At 35.5% G+C, this 19,386-nt stretch overlaps 1 protein-coding gene across 2 annotated transcripts in view; it reads right to left on the bottom strand.

The window, feature by feature from the left end:
* Positions 1 to 19,386, bottom strand: part of LOC145660551 (uncharacterized) — a 73,852-nt gene that overhangs the window by 45,527 nt on the left and 8,939 nt on the right. The window contains exons 2-4 of one of the 2 annotated variants that reach the window (XM_081725766.1): positions 14,617 to 14,813; positions 7,373 to 7,439; positions 1,375 to 1,473 (exon numbers count right to left, since the gene is read on the bottom strand). In XM_081725766.1, coding sequence (XP_081581892.1) covers positions 1,375 to 1,473; positions 7,373 to 7,439; positions 14,617 to 14,813 — 363 coding nt within the window. Of the gene's footprint in view, positions 1 to 1,374; positions 1,477 to 7,372; positions 7,440 to 14,616; positions 14,814 to 19,386 lie in introns of both variants that reach the window. The other variant, XM_081725765.1, reaches the window with a different exon arrangement.

The raw sequence follows: 19,386 nt of genomic DNA, 5'->3' as shown, positions 1-19,386 counted from the left end.
AGAGAAAACGTCAACTACGAGGAGCGCAGTGATTGATCCAGCACCCTCCCTACAGCTCCGACCTCGCTTTAAGCGACTTTCACCTGTTCTCGCACTTGAAGGAGCACCTAGGAAGGCGTCGCTTCGTTTCAGACGAGGAGGTGAAACACTTCGTGACAATGTGGCTGAACACGCAAGGACATGACTTTTACCAGGAGGGAATATTCAAATTCATCCCACAATGCAACAAGTGCCTCAACCGATGTGGAGACTATATCGAAAAATAACCTAATGTATGTACTATTTGTTGGCTGTATTGGTAGTATGAAATATTATATACACGTTTCACTACAGGCTTCGTAACCTTACTTTCTTATCGCCTCTCGTATTTCCGTATATTAGAATATATGACACTTTATCTTACAATCACCAAGGGAACAAACATCCAATTATTATTACTATTATTATTTATACGTATAAACTCCTATCACATGTAGTGAAGTTAATGTCTACGGTAACATTTCATTTCACGGAGTTTTCTGCTTTTTATTAACAGGATCAGAAGTGATGACTTCCTAAAGCGAAAATAATTATATTATCAACTTGAAAGCAGCTGCAATTAAAAGTATGCAAATTATGCAAAACACGTTAACAAATTGGTCGGTTGGTTGCTTGAAATTTAGCGTCCCACTTTAGCACCAAAGCTATATGAGACGTGGACCTACAATTTAAGGTAAAATGCGAACCATCATCACTGTTTTAAATTTCGAGACTCTCCCACGGGGAATTGAACTCGGGACCCCCTACACTAACGGCACATGTGCGCTAGTCACTAGACCAGGATGGAGAATTATATAACAAAGGGATGAATGAAGAACGTTAGACGATGTAATCACCGAATGTCATGTGGATAGTAAGAAAGAGATATTTAAGGTGAGTGGGACACGTCATTCGGTGGGAAGTAGAGTTTCATTTAAAAGCCTCTCGGGTTTGGCGAAAAAAATGTGGGCAAAATTATGTGCAACAGGAGTGAGAAGAGAAAGGTAACAATTCTGACTACATTAGCTTGAAACAGACTGGAATCCAATGTTGAGCTCATATCTATAGCGAGTAATCTTGAGAATTCTTACCCAACAAACCACGTACAGGGACTTCATGTAGTTTGATATTCGTTCAATCTATTTTGTAGATTTATCTTCGTATCCCACAGCAAACTCAAAAACCATGAACGAAATATCACATTTTTTAATTAACACATACAATTTTAAAAAATAATTTTAAACTTGCTTCATACTTTTTGTATTGACTTTTATATAAGGTTAAGACTCATGGTTAGAGTTCTGGTCATATATTAAGCATCTTGTATGCTTTTAACCGTTACTGATCTATACGTACCTGATACTGGCCCTAACCTCTGAGCTAAACTCTCAGAAATTTTGGACCTTGTTGGAGAATCATCATCTTTCTTAACGTAGTGTTCAATTATTCTTGAAGCTGCTGTAAGAAACAAAAGCATATAAACATCATAAGTGTATATTTACATTTTTCGGTTAAATAGTATGTGAAAAATTTAAACAGATAAATAAATAAACATTGCAGAAATGTATAAGGATTGTCTGATAAATAAATGATCTGGGATTATGATTCCGGTGTACGCAAAAGCAGGAAAAAATAATTTTGTTTACTGATAAACTTGTCTACTGCGCACGTGTACATGGTTAGTCATTTGCTTTATGTGCAGGTAGATGTTCGACCCTGAAACGTGATGCATCTCCCCAAATATGTGTAGCGGTATGTGACCCAGTTCCCGCGTGTTGGAAATGTGCAGACAGTAAAGATTATCACTAATTAAATGCGGTGTACAAGGACGAAGCTCTGCAGCGTATTACTGTGTTTAATTGGTGAGAATTCCGAGAAGGGAGAAGCAGTGTAGCAGATCTGTCACATTTAGGAGGTGAATGAAGAAGAATATGTGAAAATGAACAACATGGTTCCGAAATCGTCAACTGTGTGGTTCACTCAAGAGGCGAATGGCACTAACTACGGAACGCTCATCATATTGTCAAAGAAACTTAGATACAACCAAGTAAAACTGCCGTCTGTTTTTATACCGAAAAGGTTACGTTAACCCTTTCCTTTGCTTATTATGGAGCTATCCTCATCGATTGGTTGCGGAAAGCATCACATGGAACGCTCCTAGGTCGTTTGAGGAGGAAGATTACGGAAAAGAGACCTGGAATGATGCCTCAAAGCTTTTTTTTTTTTTTTTTTTTTTTTTTTGTATGAAAGGCCATATACAGTAGCTAATACCTAGAGAAAAATCCTGACTCCTCGGCTGGATTTGCTATCCAACTCTCCATAACGTCGCGGCTTATTACTCTGTGATTTTCACGTGTTCGGTCCAACGAAGGTGGGCTACAAAGGAAAATACTTTGCGTTGAACGTCGAAGAGCAAAATGACTTTTTTGATTGTTTCAGAGGCAGTCCGAAAAGTGCTGCAGAAAAGGAATTGGCAAGCGAGCAATTCTGTGGTGCCAGTAGCTCTGCAATCGCAGAGAATATGACAAATAAAAACAATTTGACTTTACAGTCAATAAAGTTCACTCATTTATCAAACAACCCTTATACTAGCATGTTCATGCACTTTTATATATCAACTAGACTTCGCCCTCAAACCCCCACATTTACTCGCCCTACGGCCTCGCACCTCTCATATCTCTAATTTTAAGAGATTTTAAGATATGGCAATATTACTATCCACTGCAACCTGTATTTTTTTTTTATTTTCCACCTTTTTAACAATTGCAAATCCCACTCTTTTTTCCTTCCTTCTAAAGTTAACGTTAAAAAACTGACCTTAAGGGATTTTGAGCTAAAGTCAACTTACTGCAACAACTGTAACCCCGCCTCTTTCTTTCTTCCCTTGTAGGGGAAATATCAAGAAACGCTGAAACATGTCTTTACTTGTTTTAAATGAAAAGTCTAAATACCATATTTCTTGTCTCTAACCTTTAAATGAATTTCGAGATATGGGCATCTTATTTCAACAACTACAACCCTCCTCTCCCCCTGATTTCCTCCCTTGTAGAGGAAATATCAAATTTCATGACTCTAGCCTTAATGAATTTCGAGATATAATATTCCAATTATAACAACTGTAACCCAATCCTTTTTTCGTCTTTACTCTTTTAGGTCAAATATTAATAAACTTAAAGACGTGCCTAATTATTTTAAGTAAGAAGTCCATATACTAAATGTAATGTCTCTAACCTTCAAATTCCCAGATATGTACATTTTGAGATTATAACAGCCACCCCTCGTTCGCCTCCTTCTCCGTCGAATATTCAAAATTCCTTCATTAGCAGGACTTTACATCACAAATTCTATACCTTGTCCAAATTTTAACCTGATCAAGCGCTTTGACCTGAGCATTGATCAACCAGTCAGGACTGCTTTTATATAGACAGAGATTTGTATACTAACTTCCTTCCAAATTTCACGCAATGCTATTTAAGATTAGTTTCTTTATATCTTGCTGTGGAAGAAAATTTAACACCTGATTCGTATTATTATTTTCGTTTAGAACACATTTAATTTTTTGAGCTATCGGCAGTTATCTATCCTTCTACACAATTTGATTAATTTGAAACACATTTTAATAAAAATATTTCTCTGTTGCTTCTTATTCTATCACTTCTCTAAACTTACAAAAGACTTGTTTCCTACTTTGATTAAAAAAAAAAAAAAAAAAAAAAAAAAAAAAAAAAAAAAGCAGTTTTCATACTCTCTTGTTTTCTATTTTAAAATGTATGCTGTAAAAATATACCATCTGAAACGACGACAAACGTAAACATACGTACTCATGAACTTTGTGCTCTCCCGCTCTGTCTTGAAATACGAAAATATTCATGTTTTCAATAAAGGTATATTTCTGACGAAAATACAGGCATGAAAAGTATGACTATGCCTGGAACCAAACTGGAGCCTCCGATTTACCGTGCCGGTGAGCCAACTACCCACCATTCTCTCCCAGCTACTCTCTCTTCAATCTTAAGGTCGGTGCTCAGGCATTCAGACGGTAAGAATTGTGGCTCTTTCTGCTGGTCTGGAGACTAGCGCGCCTTTGGTGCTCAGTGTTCCGAGTTCGATTTCTCGAGGGAAGTAACAAGTTTGAGAGCTTCATGGTAGTTCGAATTTTATCTTAAGTGTAGAATCATATCTTATGTAACCTTTTAACTGAAAAAAGACGCAAAAACTCCAACTAATGACATAGATTGTACAACTTTTGTTGCGACTGAACAGCTCAATGTCTATATTAAGAAACATCCATGACGGCTGAATTTAATAATATATGAGAAATAAACGGGTCAGCTGATTTTTCCCCAGTATATCCTAAGTAATATAATTCTTCGAGTTTTCATTGAATTTGAGCATATGGAAATTATGGTGAGAGAAAAAAAGGTTGATTCCTTCCATTCTTTTGAGAATTCATGTGGTTCGGATCCCACGTTAAGCTGTAGGTCCACGTCTAATATAATCTTCGTATTGAACCTTTCCAACATTTTCCCCAGTAGGGCTAAGGAAAACATGAACATAGTATTGACTTGGATATAAGAATCTAGAACATAAAAAATATGTCTCAAATGTTCATCATATATTTATATAGTAGTTAATACTAAAATACTAGCCTTCGGCCCCCAGATCCCTGTACTTGCTCGGGCTACAACCTTGCCCCTCATATATCCTAAAATATCTTTAATTTTAAGAGATTTCGAGATATGGCTATTTTATTTTGATAACTGTAGTCCTCACCGTTTTTCTTCCCTTCTAACGGAAATGCGGAAAAACGCTGAGACACGTCTTTATTATTTTAAATTAAAAACCTAAATATCAATTACCATGTCTATAATCTTAAAGGATTTCAAGATATGGGTATCTAATTGTAACAATTGAAACTCCTATCTTTTTCCTTTCCTTGCAGGAGAAATATCACGAAAACTGAAACACGTTTTTAATTATTTTAAATGAAAAGTCTAAATACCAAATTTCATGTTTCTTAACTTTACCGGATTTCGAGATATGGTTATCTTATTTTAACAATTGCAACCCCCATTCTTCAATACGAGTATTATCCGCATATTTTCTTCCGTTGTTGGAAAATATCAAAAACGGCTGAAACGTGCTTTTTATTATTTTAAATGAAAAATATTCATATCAAATTTCATGTCTCTACATCCTTAACGAGTTTCGAAATATACCCATCCAATTATGACATTGTAACTCCAGTCTTTTTCTTCCCTTCTAGGGCAAATATCAAAAACGGTGAAACATATTTTTAACTATTTTAAACGAAAAGTTCAAATACCGAATATCATGTATCTAATCTTATGAGATTCCGAGATATGGATATCTTATATAATATTTTAGTTTCCACTCCTTGTTGCTTCTCACCCTCATTTCTTGTATTCTAGGTCAAATATCAAAAGACGCTGAAACACGTGTCTGATTACTTTAAATGAGAAGTCCATATACCAAATTTTATGTCTGTAACTTTCAGAAATTCCGAGATATGGTCATTTTATTATAATAATTGCCAGCCCTCTTTCCTCCCGTTCCCCTAGTGGAGTCTTACATCACAAAAGCTTTGGCCTGTCTATATTAGCTTAAGCGGTTTTTTCCGGGTATTGATCAATCAATCAGTCAGTCAGGACTTCTTCTTTTATTTACAGATTCTTTCTTTTCTTCGCAGTGTTCACATTAGCTGATCAAATCAACTACATAACGTATTACTGATTTCTTGAAATTTATTTTTCCAAAAGAATCAGTAGCTAAATACTGCATCTTCGAATTCAAGAAAAGACAACATTTTAAACCATTGCAAATGTTATTTCGGGTTATTTTAATATATGAATCTTTTCTTTCCTTTGTAGTTTGTAATACTTTTCAGTATTGAGCTTAAGATATGTAGACCTACAGCTTACCATAGGGATCAGAATTACATAAACTACCACTGGAAATAGAACCTGGTTTTGCACACCAAATACAGGAAAACAATTGATTTTAGTTATTTATTTAACGAATTTTCCGACACAGTTCATCGGGGGACAATTTGCACTGGAATTACTAACAATCACCAGTAATATTATTATTATAAAGTAGAAGGAAGTCCATCAGGGCTTATATTAAAGATATCATTCCGGCATTAGCTTAATAATTAAACTGAGCTCGGGATTCGAATCCTGAACTTTTCGACTGTGAGATATGTACAACTTGTACTATACTCAGGCCTAACCAATATTTTTCCGGCAGGGTCATACACATGGCTCTCAACGTATTCCTAAAACAAAGCATTTACAGTTTACAAAAAAGTTTTATACAAACTTATAGTTCGAACAACTCTTCGAAAAAACTCTACAGAGCAATATTATATATGAATCATTGACAAGATTTATTTTACTCTTCTGCATTACAGCAGTATTCGAGATGAAAACTGCTGAATTGATTAATCTGCTTCACGTACTTATGAAAGTTATAAAGGACGAAATACCTATTATAGTAAGGCCCGAATTACTACTCAAGTCTTTATTCGAGGATCGTTCTTGTGAGTAGAAATGAGATTTGAACTTGAGAATATCCATTAACTATGAAACTACGGGAACCTATGATAACAAGTACATATAAACGGCGAGAACAATTGATGAAATTAATAAAATGAAAACAGGAAATCTGCATTCATATGGTTCTTTCTACTACCAATTGGTCAGAGTGTGATAATGATTTTCCTTTATATATGTGCTGTAGTGTAATTTTCTTCTCAGTACACTCCATACTAAACAGACAAATTCTAAATATGCTATCAAGCTCTGTACGCAAAAGAAGAAAAACAACTTTGATAATCTTTGTAGTCTCATGGGTATGTAAAATTTATTATATTAACGATGTGTTCTATTTCTTTTGGAACATGATAGTGTGTGTGTGTTCTACTGATTCTATTGATAGCCGATCGCAAGGTAGCCATTTACTGTAGTTAAGCACATTCTATACAGGGTTCTGCCACAAGCTATACCCTGCAGAAACATCTAAACAATATGACACGTAGAACTGACAACCAAAGTTCTTTTATTTTTTTCCCCTACGAGAAACATTATAAATGAAAAGATAAACGAAAGATATGCGATAAGTAATAAAAGATATTCAGAACTTGGTAGCACCAGAAGACATGTTCAAACATCCAAAACATAATGAACAGTAACAGCAGATTACATTCTTTTTCGTATTAATATAAAGACGAGGTTATTTTACAGCAAAGTGTCTTGCAAAATGAAATACTAATATCACTTACTATCAATTTATACAATATAAAAAAAGAAAGAAAGAAAAAAAAAAAACTTACGTGTTGATCTCTTTGATGTTGAGGCTGGAGGAGTTACAGTTACTCCTAACACTCTCTCGCGTACTGTCTGAAAAAATAAGTAAATAATAAAAAATATAATCATTCTTAACACATAAAATTCTAGACCTTCCATAGACCTCCGATGCATGAAATAATAAGAATGGTCTTACTTTGTATCTTTTCAAAACATTAAATACACAATATATGAAAATTTCTTGCATTTCTCTCAGAATGAGGATCATCGAAACATACAGACAAGGTGAGACAGTAAGATCAAAGGTGTTCTCTACTTGTTTTCAAATTTTTAAAGGTGACTTGTACTGTTTGGTTCTCGCTCTTAACAGATACGAATTTTTAAATACCTCTCTACGTTATTTTTGATTAATGAAACGCAAATTATTTATTAAGTATGATTTATTTCATACCTGTATCTCAGTGAATGCCAAAGAAGTCAGAAACGTGTTTATTCCCAATATATATGTATGTATATTTATTCCACACACGTTCTTTCCAGATGTTTGCTCCTGGTCAAATTTATATAATATTCACTACGATCTTAATACGCTTATGAACAACGAACAACGGATTTGAATTAACAAAGTAACTTGTCAATTTTTAGTTTTACGATAAAAAAGTGTATTATGTTTACAGAAACAATATTGATCAAAACAAGTACAAAGATCAACATTAGACAAACCTATTGCCTTCCCATATATAAGTTCTGAATTGAACTATGAGGATGTTAGAAAACTTAAAAAAGGGCTTTGAAGAATATGGGATGAAAATAAATGTGAGAAAGACAAAAGCCATGGTGATTGGAACCAAAAAGTCCAAAGGTCAAATATAAAAGAGGGAGAGGAGAAAATAGAACAAGTGAATAATTTTCTATGAAATAAAAGCACGGCGAAAGAAGCCGTTAAAAGGAAGAAAGGTCTGTTTTGTGGAACCTTGAATAAAGAGTTGAGAAAAAGACCCATAAAATGTTTCGTGTTGAGTGTTGTACTGTATGGGGCGGAAACATGGATATACGCAAAAGTGATGAAAAACGACTGGAAGCTTTCGAAATGTGAGGGTGATGAAGAATGGAAAGAATTAGTTGGGTCGAAAAGAAAACGAATGAAAGGGTGTTAGAAATGGTGGGAGAAAAAAGAACACTTTTAGATATTATTAAGAAGAGGAAGAGAAACTGGTTGAGCCATTACTTAAGAAGAAACTGTATCATGAGGACCGTGCTAGACGATATGGTGGCAGGAAAGAGAGGAAGGAGGCTACAATTAATGGACGATATAAATGCAAAGAGATCATAGTGAAGACAAAAAGGTTAGCGGAGGGCCGTGAAGCATGAAAACTTCTCAGCTGCGCTAAGGACATGCCAATAAGGACAGAATACCTATGATGATGAGTCTGCATTCTTGCCTGACGCTGTATTTCTACTTAACACAATACAAAACAAAGTTAGTATCTATCTACAGTAAAAATATGTTCCTTGCGTACCATATTAATTTAAGAAATATATTTCTGTTGTTTAAAATTTAGGATTTTCACCCAACTATTTTTATACTTAATGTTATTGACAGGGTATTTCCTGCTCTCTTACCATCGTGAACTCACACCTATCAAACACAACCTGATTTTCTATATTTCTATATGTGTTATAAGTAGTCAGGCGACAGTATGTTCATTGTTTGTTAATCAAAATGATGTACTATTTACGTAGGCCAGTAAGTACAAGACTGACTCTATAAATGGAACATTTTTCTCGTTTAGAAAAAGGTGACTGTGGTACCTAACTAGTTACTTTATGCTATTTATATCTTCCCGCGAATCGGTACCACGAAGGTACGAACACGTGAAGTGCTCTTGTGCTGACGTGTCATCACGAAATATGACTATCACAGAAAAGGACGAAAATCTCGTTTCTGCGGAAAGATAGTCTAATAATATAAGATATCATGGACTTGTTACAGACTTTGTGAAAATTTCATACAGCCCAGTGACTTTTGTTGTGTGCAGGTTGTACAATTCGCGGCAAAAAACCTGCAACATGAGCATATAAGTTTATTGTGAAATGACGAAGTCTTTTGCTCCAAAATAAGTGTGCACAAGAGGAGGCCGAGGTTTATCCTGGCGTGATTCGTTCCACTAGACGTTATGTTCATTCCCTGCGCTGTTAGGCGTAGTTTCACACTAAACTTACATCCTCATGTTGCAGGTTTTTTGCCACGGATTGTACAAGTACGGTAATAGAAGTGTGATCGAAGGGGTCAAATTATTCGCGATTTTATCTGACACTTAGTACCCTCACCAACCCAGGTTAACTTCTTGAACAAGAAGGGAAAACCCTATCTCACTTCGGAAGTGTCTACTGAAGACTACGGTCTACGAAAGTTCTTAACCTAAGAAATATTATAACTATACACGTAAAACCCTTCTAAGACATATTTATTGAAATTTCATAGGAAGACATATCAAAATCGGAGTTAATATCTACTTTTTCTGTGTTTTTGCAGTTTTTAAAGAAAGATATTGAAGTGAGCGACTTCTGACTAAATGGAGAAACAACAGACTAAAACTTTTACTGAATATATCCATAAAGAGTTTAACGCTGAGGGACACAATATAAAATGCTTAGTGCATTAGGCGTCGGTCGGAGAAGAAATGTGCAGCTAAATTTAGAAATTATCTTTAACTAGCATTGAAAACGATCTGTTGATGCACTAACCCAGAAAACATTAATGAAGTCTTTCAAATTATCATAAAAGATCTTCGATTGATCATCAGGCAGATTTCTGAGATTCAGCATCTACGAATGAGAACAGTTTCAACGAAACCGGTACACAAACCTTTAACACCTGGCAAAAGATAACCAGGTGCAGCAACCCAAGGGATAATCTTCAGCTTTTCCGGGGAAAGTCCAAATTCCTCTCTGACTCAATCCATCTTAGTTGATGAGAAGTGGATCCATCATTAGAACCCGAGTCAAAATAATGTTCCAAGTAATATAAACACTTTCATTCCCACTTTCAAAGGCCAAGGCAGCACTTATTTTCTAAATGGGTACACAGAAATAGAGGGGATTATAATGCAGGCCATCATGGACGCTGCGTGATCATATTCGGTACAAACATAGTGGAAAATTGATAAAGAGCCACCACTGGTCGTCACCATGGTAGAATAATTGCAACTTCAAGTTGTTCCCCAGGCATCTCATTCGCCTGATCTGCCACCTTCTGACTTTAACTATTCCCAAACCTCAATAAGAAGTTGGCTGACATTCATTTTGACACCGTTGAAGATGTCATGCGTGGTGCAGGTGACATTCTGGAAGGCTCCGACAAAACAGTTTTTACAGCAGCCTAAACGCGCTTAAATATTGATGAGCAAAGTGCTTTGAATTGTGACGAGATTATGTTAAAACTTTGAACTTTTGTAATACCTCTCGTAGCTATCAATTATGTTGTTGAAGATGAGAGAGGGTGATAGAAGGGAGTGTTCCTCGTCTCTCGCCCGATGGCGTAAGCAAAATTTCATCTGTTTCAGTGCATACTTATTTTATTCATATTTGTTTCATTGCGCTCTTCTTACTTTGTTTCTTCAGCCGCTTCTATTTTTAATTTCATAGAAAGGGACTAAGTAAAATTAGAAACTTTTCCCTTATGGATATGTCAAAACTTAAAAATTTTTTTCGTATACAATATCAATGACTCAATTCGTCTCGAAATATAAATAAAAGAATTTCGGCTACATGAGATGAAACAACAGAAATAGTTACAACTGATATTTATCTTTAAAAGTCTATCTTGCCTTAAGTTTAACACTCCTTGTCAAGATCGAAGCTACATGAGAAGTGGATTAAGAGCATAACGTGGAATCCGAAGCACATAAGCTCTTACTGGGAACTGAATCCAGGTTTCCTGCGCCGAAAACGCCTACACTCCCATTAGCCACGAAGGAACAATAACTAAAGTTGTGCTACAGAAATGCGTAGAAGTACGTGACAATATTAAGAAGTTTTCAGTTTCTATATCTATTTAGAGGTTTCGAAAAATATCATATTGGCAAATAAAATTATCCATTATTCAAAACGACGTGTAACTTAAATCGCTTTGACCTGTGTTTAATGCTGTACTTAGTCCTGGTGAAACATGATACGAAAGTATTTCTTTCCAGTCGTATTTTCATGTGTAAACCATTAACATTATTAATGTAGTGTCTGATTTCTGAAATCTGTTTAGAAAAAAGTTGAAAACAGAAGAAGACTGACTAAAATCTTGGATGTGAAATTTTATTTTATGTATTTAGTTCAAATTTCTTTCGTTTTTAAGGGAGCAGTTCGAGTTAAAAACAAGTTTGGTGCAATAGAAAGAGTTTAAAAAAAGAGATATGTATTTTTTAAAAATCTTGATAGGCCAGCTCGTTCAGTTTCTATAGGCATTTGATTTTTGATGAATCACAAATGCTAACGTCACACGTGGACTAGCACGAATTCAATGTGAGTCAGCAACCACTCACTTCTGCGCAGCTGATAAACCTAGTGCAGTGGATTTTAAATAGATTGTTTTGGGTTTGTTAGCAGTCTTGGTTTATGTTGAATTCTTGAGGGACGTTTTTGTTACTTGTTTTCCATACAACATTCGGATTAAAAAAAAAAAAAAACCGTGATTACGTAGTGTTGTGCGAAGCAGTGTTTCTTCCATACATGTTTTCGGGTGGGGCACTATCTCCTGGAGCTCTGAGAGTACCCCCTCCCCGGAGGAAACCAAAATAATACCCCTATAATATAATAATAAATAGAATAGTACCTTGTGAAAATAATGTGTGCCTCTTCGAATACTGTGTGTGCCGCCGGGAACATTTTTTTCTGAAAGAAACACTGGTGCGAAATAGAAAACATGTGTTAGTACGGCACGTGCTGTGTCTGTGAAGTAAATAAAAATGCCTAACGCGTGCTGTGTTTTCGGTTGTAATTCTCGTGTGGTTAAAGCTGAGGGACATGAAGTATCTTTCTTTACGTTTTCAAGTCGTGAGAAATCACCAGATCGACATAAATTATGGCTCAAGAAAATCAATAGGAAAAAAAATTGTGCTAAATAGGAACACTCGTGTTTGTTCCAAACATCTTGAAGAGTCCGACTTCGAGCAGTCATGTTTACTGAAAGAAAAACCAATGCCAGGAGAATCACTTACCCGCAAACTGAGAAAGAATGCTATTCCAAGTATATTATTGAAAGGTTTAGAATCCGACCCATTAAACAAGCGCCGATGTATGTCCAGTTACCTACGTAAAAGATTGTACAAGACGCAATTGACGGTTGCAGTCAAGACAGGGCATTAGAGGTTAATAGCGACGGTATCACTCATGATTCTAAAGGTACTATTTTAGAAATAGGCCTAAATGTTAATACAATTGCTATACAATATGAATTGGGGAGTGAAATATACCGGCTTGTAGAAGGAATCAATGACGATGACAGTGTTCCTCAGGACATTGATTCATCGATTAATTCTTCTGTATCGAGTGACGATGACGATGAAACGGGTGACGAGAGTTGTTCCGCAGAATGCAATGCGAATAAAACAAATTTAACCGGTAAAGTATTTTTAATATTCGTTCAACGCTGCTGAAAGGGACGTCAAACTCAAAATCAACTCAACTCAACTCGTATTCGTTCAAACTTTAAAGATGTTATTTCATTTTTGCCGCATATATATATGCCACTCATATATATATATATATATATATATATATATATATATATATATATATAATTTTCCGCTTCTGTACCTACCTTGAAGCTCAAAATTATAGGTTCATCATTAAAAAATTGCAACAAAACATGAAAATGAACATACTTATATTTGGGAATCGGAATCATGATTAAAGAAAAGGTACTTAGGTGTTGTAATAGTCTCGTCTTCCATCTATTTAAATGGTATTGGTTTCGAAACTTTTAGTTCCTTTTGTAAAATGCCGAACTTATGCTTTGTAGGAAAAACTACGTTTTATAATAGCATAAAAACTTTTGTGTAACTCACCATCAGATATTATTATTTTCTACATGCTGATGACATTTCTAAGTTTTTGCAATCAGTTCTGGAAAAGGAAATCGCATTTTAGAACGTGCCACCGCACCACACACAAACGAAATGCTTGGCGCTGTGTATGGAAGCCTAATTTTGCAGCTTGCCCATGTACGACGTCATCACAAAATCTTTTTTCCTCTGTTACTCGCTAACGACTGAACGTATCGCAATCAAACAAACACAATTCCTTTTCGGATTTTTGACTCTATAAATGGAAATAATTTAAAAAAAAAAAAATGCATTTCTAAGTCGAACTGCTCCTTTAATGCATAACAAATGAAAGGGCTTGGGGATTTTTTCTAAAACGAAAACGGTGAGTTGCTAATTTCTCCTAATATACCGTTCTGCTCATTAATATGAGGATAACGCAATTTTTATTGTCTTCAATACGAGGGATAGGACAGACAGTAAACAGCACGAGGCACGCTATTTCCTAAAGTAAACATAAATACAAACTAAATATATACTTATGGATACTCTAGATGCACATTGAATATAATATTCTTACTTTAAATAAATAATTAATTTAACTGGACTCACAAGGTACAAATATTATAACCAAATATAATTAAAATAGCAATACCATATGGGGAATAAATTTAACGGTATGCAGCGCCTTTTACGCAAACAATCGTAATGCATAAAAAATAAAAAATGGTGGTAGATTTTTACGTATTTCATTGAGAGATCCATACATGATTCACAGAAACTAGTAATAATTTTAATATCAGAACACTTGACTTGGCGTATATCAAATAAAAATACTTCACTCCACGAGATCTTCAACGCTCGTAGTCACGAAAGACATTAACAATAATTTAATTAATAAATGAAATTTCTTTCTCATTTTACGATAAAATAAACAAATAATGAACTAATAATGGTTAAACCCTCCAATTTCATCAGAATTCAGCTGCTGATATAATAGTTAACATAAAAAGAGCACTACAGATTAAAGTAATTTTAATCCACATTTCTATTTAAAAGTCGTATTATTATTCAAATACTCCATGTTCTATTTTGTGATGGCGAATAAAATAACTCAGGAGAGAGGATAATACATTAGAAACTGTACACTTGTAATGCCCAAATCAACAAAGCAAGTATTTGTATACAAATTAAATCATGAAATGAACATAATGCGTAAAATAATAATATACCTGTTCATGTACAGTTTTAGCATGTTTCAAAATCGCAATAACATCTCCCATCATCGTAATTCCCATGTCCCTTAAGTACTCCTTATTCAGATCTAGAAGCATATCCATTCGAATCCTATTGTCAGAAAAGGTCAAAGCATAAGTCACTGCAATGCTGGGAGGGATTCCAGCTTCCTTGAAGAACTGAAGCCATTGGCCTGAAAAAGAAAAGAATAAATACATAAAAACACAAATAAAAGTGAACGTTCTATTCCCTCATGACTAACTCAATAGAAATATACGTATTTCTTGACGAGATCGTTTCTCTATCGACATTTACATGGGAACGAACACTTGAATTACATTGCACTATTTATAAAATACTTTGATGTATAAGGCTACATTCTATTCATATTAAAAGTAAAATTTATGATGTTTCAAAATGTACTATTATTTACTTATTTGTGTATTAACAGAGTTCCAGATATATACTGGTAAAACCATTTGATGCTGGAAACAACGGTAGAAGATGATTAGGATTAGACTTCTGGGCATGTATGGACATGTTAGCCCATCCGTATGAGGGATGACGTCCCTTGGCGATCACATTGCCAGAGGAATTGGAAAGGGAAGGAAAGAAGCTGCCTGTATGTAAGGTTAACATCCCAATATTTGCCTAGTGTCAATGAGGAATACCCAGGAAAACTTCACTTAGGATGACTGGCGGAAGATGGGAAAAGCACACAAGACCTAAATGAACAATAGTCAGAAATTGTCACTCATGATCTGTCTGAAATTCATTTACTGAAAAGCGTTCTATATAAACATTATATTACTATGAAGATTAATATTTAATAGGTGCACGTGGTTCCGAGTTCGATTCTCGGTAGAAGAGCAGTAAAATTTGAACGCATTACAGTGGTTTGGAGTCCACCTTAAATTGTAGGTCTACGTCTCATATACCCTAGACGCAAACCAAACCTTCAACAATTTTCTAACCTTCAATATTTATTTGATGTGGTTAGATTTTGAAGAAAACTTACGAAGAAGTTAGATATTGCAATTAAACATTGAAATTTGATAGAAAAGATTGCTTGTGAGTGGCTATCTCTGACAGAATGTTATATATATATATACTACGCCAACATTAGTCTCATTCCCGCTGATCAATGCGTCAGTCAGAAAAAGAAATGGTTCCATGTAATTTATGTCTGGCAATTTCATCAGATCTCGTAAAGCCCTGAACGAACAAGCTGAAGAAAATAATTCTAAATACAATATTTCTAATTGTTGTAAAGAAGCAGACGTGTCTTCGTGTTCTGCGCAATTCTCTTCAATTAGTGTTGGTGAAATGAAGTAGTGTGCTCTTTGGACCGAGGTGAAGTGTGGTTAAAGTTTTGATTGGACTTTTGGTGAAATCCGTTTTCGAATCGCTTCAGTAGTTCAGATGAATGACTGAAAATTCGCTATTTTTAATTGATGGTCGTTAATTTTCAAACAATATTAAACTTCCAACAATGTAGTTGGGTGTAATTTAAATTTAAATTTAAAATTTTATAACTATGATGATCATGATTCTTCTAACGATATCAATAATACTTTACCTGTTATTAGTGAAGCCATCAATAAAGACTGCAGGTCCATAAACGCTGATATCTCCCATGTAAGCAATGCATCAGGATCAAAATTCAGCCAAAAAAATCGAACCCAAAATGATACCGCTTTAAACAAGAGCATTGAATTTTCGAACAGGCCTAACGAGACTACCTGTAAGCTTTGTAATAAATTGTGTGTTAGTTTAAAAGGCCTAGCAATTCAGCATTTATTCTGAAATCAATAAAACCAAACCATGCTCGCTTTCACGGAAGTCACAATCATCCATTGATAATGTCGATTACCCAAGAAAGATGATCTCCAAATGCAATAAGCTTATAGCAAGATTAATGTCTTCTACCCCAATGTTACGCAGGGTACCTCGAGGGGCTAGAACTACAGTGACAGGCTCTCTGTGCGAGGTATTGCAACAGATAGTACATACAAACGACTCAGAAGCTTGGATGGATCTCTTCTTTTCCTTACGTAACACTGTGCGTTCCATCAAAAACTGACAAAGTGAATAATTTAGCATCATGGGTTAAACAAAGAGTGCAATGTTGGTCTGATTCTCGCTGCGAAGCCCTTCCTAATCACAGTAAAAAATCCTTCAAAGCTCGACGACCAGCAAACTCAACTTTTAACATCAAGAGTGTCGAGCACAAATTAGTAGAAGGTGATGTCCGCAGCGCAGTACGGCTTCTCATCTCAGAAGATACTATAGCTTCTCCGAATGGAACTGTATTAGAAGCATTAAAAGAGAAACATCCGGCTCACAGCCATCCTTTTGAACCTCCCGATCTCATTGAGCCTAGTATTGTAGCGTCTAGAGTATCAGCTGACGAGTTTACGAAGGTGCTTAAAACCTTTCCCTCCGGGTCATCAGGAGGTATGGACAGTCTCCGTCCTTCATATTAAAGGGTCTCCTACTATCCCAAGACTGCAAAGCTAAAGACCACTTGACTAACGCTATCTGTAATTTCTCCACCTGATTATTTCGGATGATGTGCCCACGGAAATTAGACCTATTTTCTTTGGAGCATCACTAATAGCTTTGAGGAAGAAAAGTGGCGGCATTCGTCCCATCGCAGTAGGCAATGTCTGGAGGAGATTGTCAGCCAAAATCATTTGCCATAGAATTAGAGAACTTCTAACACATTTTCTATCCCCACACCAACGTGGAGTTTGTGTCCCAAATGGAGCAGAAGCAGCATTCCACGCTGTTTGTATGTACTACTCTTTTTCACACCATTAGGAGAAAGTGCTTCTGAAGATAGACTTTAGAAACGCATTTAACGAGTTGAATCGTGATTCGATGGTCATACAGGTAAAAAAAAAAAAAAAAAAAAAAAAAAAAAAAAAAAAAAAAAAAAGTTTCCCGTCAATTTATCGATACGTCCATCAGTGTTACTCGCAACCGAGCAACTTATACTCAGGAGACGAAATAATCCTCTCTCAGCGTGGTGTACAACAAGGCGACCCTCTTGGCCATGGTCTCTTCGCACTAACTTTACAATCCATCATTAACAGTATCAATACGGAACTGAACATATGGTATTTGGATGATGGGACTGTAGCTGGAGACAAGGATACAGTACTTAGAGACATTAGAAATGATCCGTAGACAGGCTAAGGAGATCGGATTGCAAATTAATTTCTGCAAATGTGAGGTCAGCTTTCTCGGAGTCTCCAATGAGCAGGCTAATAACCTCTTCAAGCCGTTTGACGAAGCTGCGCCTGGGATTCAAAGAATTTCGACAGATAATGCCAGCTTACTAGGAGCAATATTAAAAGACAAAATTTCTAAATTAGAATTCTTCTTTACACGTCTTTCCTTGATTTCAGCACACTCTGCCTTTTACCTACTACGCGCCTCATTGTCCATGCCAAGGCTGCTATACTTTCTTCGCTGTGCTCCTTCTTGGCGGGATGCTGATCCTCTGGAATGCTATGACAACACCTTAAAAACCGGTCTAGAATCTATCCTGAATTGCTTACTCAACAATAACTCTTAGTTCCAGGCGTCCTTCCCTGTTAACCACGGAGGATGTTTTTAGACTTTACTAAAACGACTAAGTACTGAGTACTTAATCTAAAACGAGTACTGAAATACATACTACAAGGAGTGCTTTAATTCAATAAGGTTACAGTTTTTACGAAAAATATCTTTAATGAATTCATTTCCGTCGAAAGGTTCAGTATTTTCTTAAAAATTCAGAATTGATTTTGAATTTATTTTTTTTAAATCTTCAGTGTTCTAGTTATTATAACTCGATTCTGATCTGATACATTGTGAACTCTAAGCCTATTCTTTGTAATTACTTCGCCTATCTTCTTAAATCAATCAAACTCTATTTTCCTTCCACGCTAAATTTAATCGAGCTACACATTGTGACAATTTTCAATTATTACAATTATTATTTTGTATAATGATCATGACTCCGCTACTGGAAATTATGATACAAGACTACTGGAAGCTAGATTACTTTATACAGAATAGCACCTACTCCCTTATTTCTTGTAAACAATCTTTTCGTCGCATACAACTTGATTGCTACAAAAACCAATACTGTGGATGCCCTTACCGTAGCAACTATTCATGTTTTATTACAAATATATAATTTTAGTTTCAAAATATTGAATGTGATTTGAAGAAGCGATTTTACACCTAGAAATACTTTTTATTATATGCACCAATACGTCCCTACACTGAAGTATTCGCATACCAATTTTATTTGTGCACCAACATTTCCGCCGTACTATGTAGAACTTAAATAAAAATACAATCTGACCAAAGCAACAGTCATTTATTATTAATAATTTGTCTTACAATTTCGGCAATATACCACCGCATTCGTCAGACACATTAACACGCCCGATAATGTGTCTGATGAAGATAATGAAACTGCCGAAACTATAACACATTGCCAGAAACAATGATTTTGTGGTCACGGTTCAATGTCTTTTCTGTCGAAGTTTAATGTCGAACGTCGAAGTACAATTCCAGATCGAAACACTATACTCCGATGGATTGCAGCGTTCAGAAGTACCGGATCTGTGATGAAAAAGAAAATCTGAGATCATCATGTAAGATGGGATGAAGCAAACGACGTGATATACTGAGTGATATAGCCTGTCCCTAACAGATCGTTTCGGACTAGGAAGAACTGCCCTTTTCATTCTATCGAACTGAACGGG

This window comes from Thermobia domestica, chromosome 9 (genome assembly GCF_964235325.1).
Source record: "Thermobia domestica chromosome 9, izTheDome1.hap1.1, whole genome shotgun sequence".
Lineage (NCBI taxonomy): Eukaryota > Metazoa > Arthropoda > Insecta > Zygentoma > Lepismatidae > Thermobia > Thermobia domestica.
This window is presented reverse-complemented; position numbering and strand designations above follow the sequence as displayed.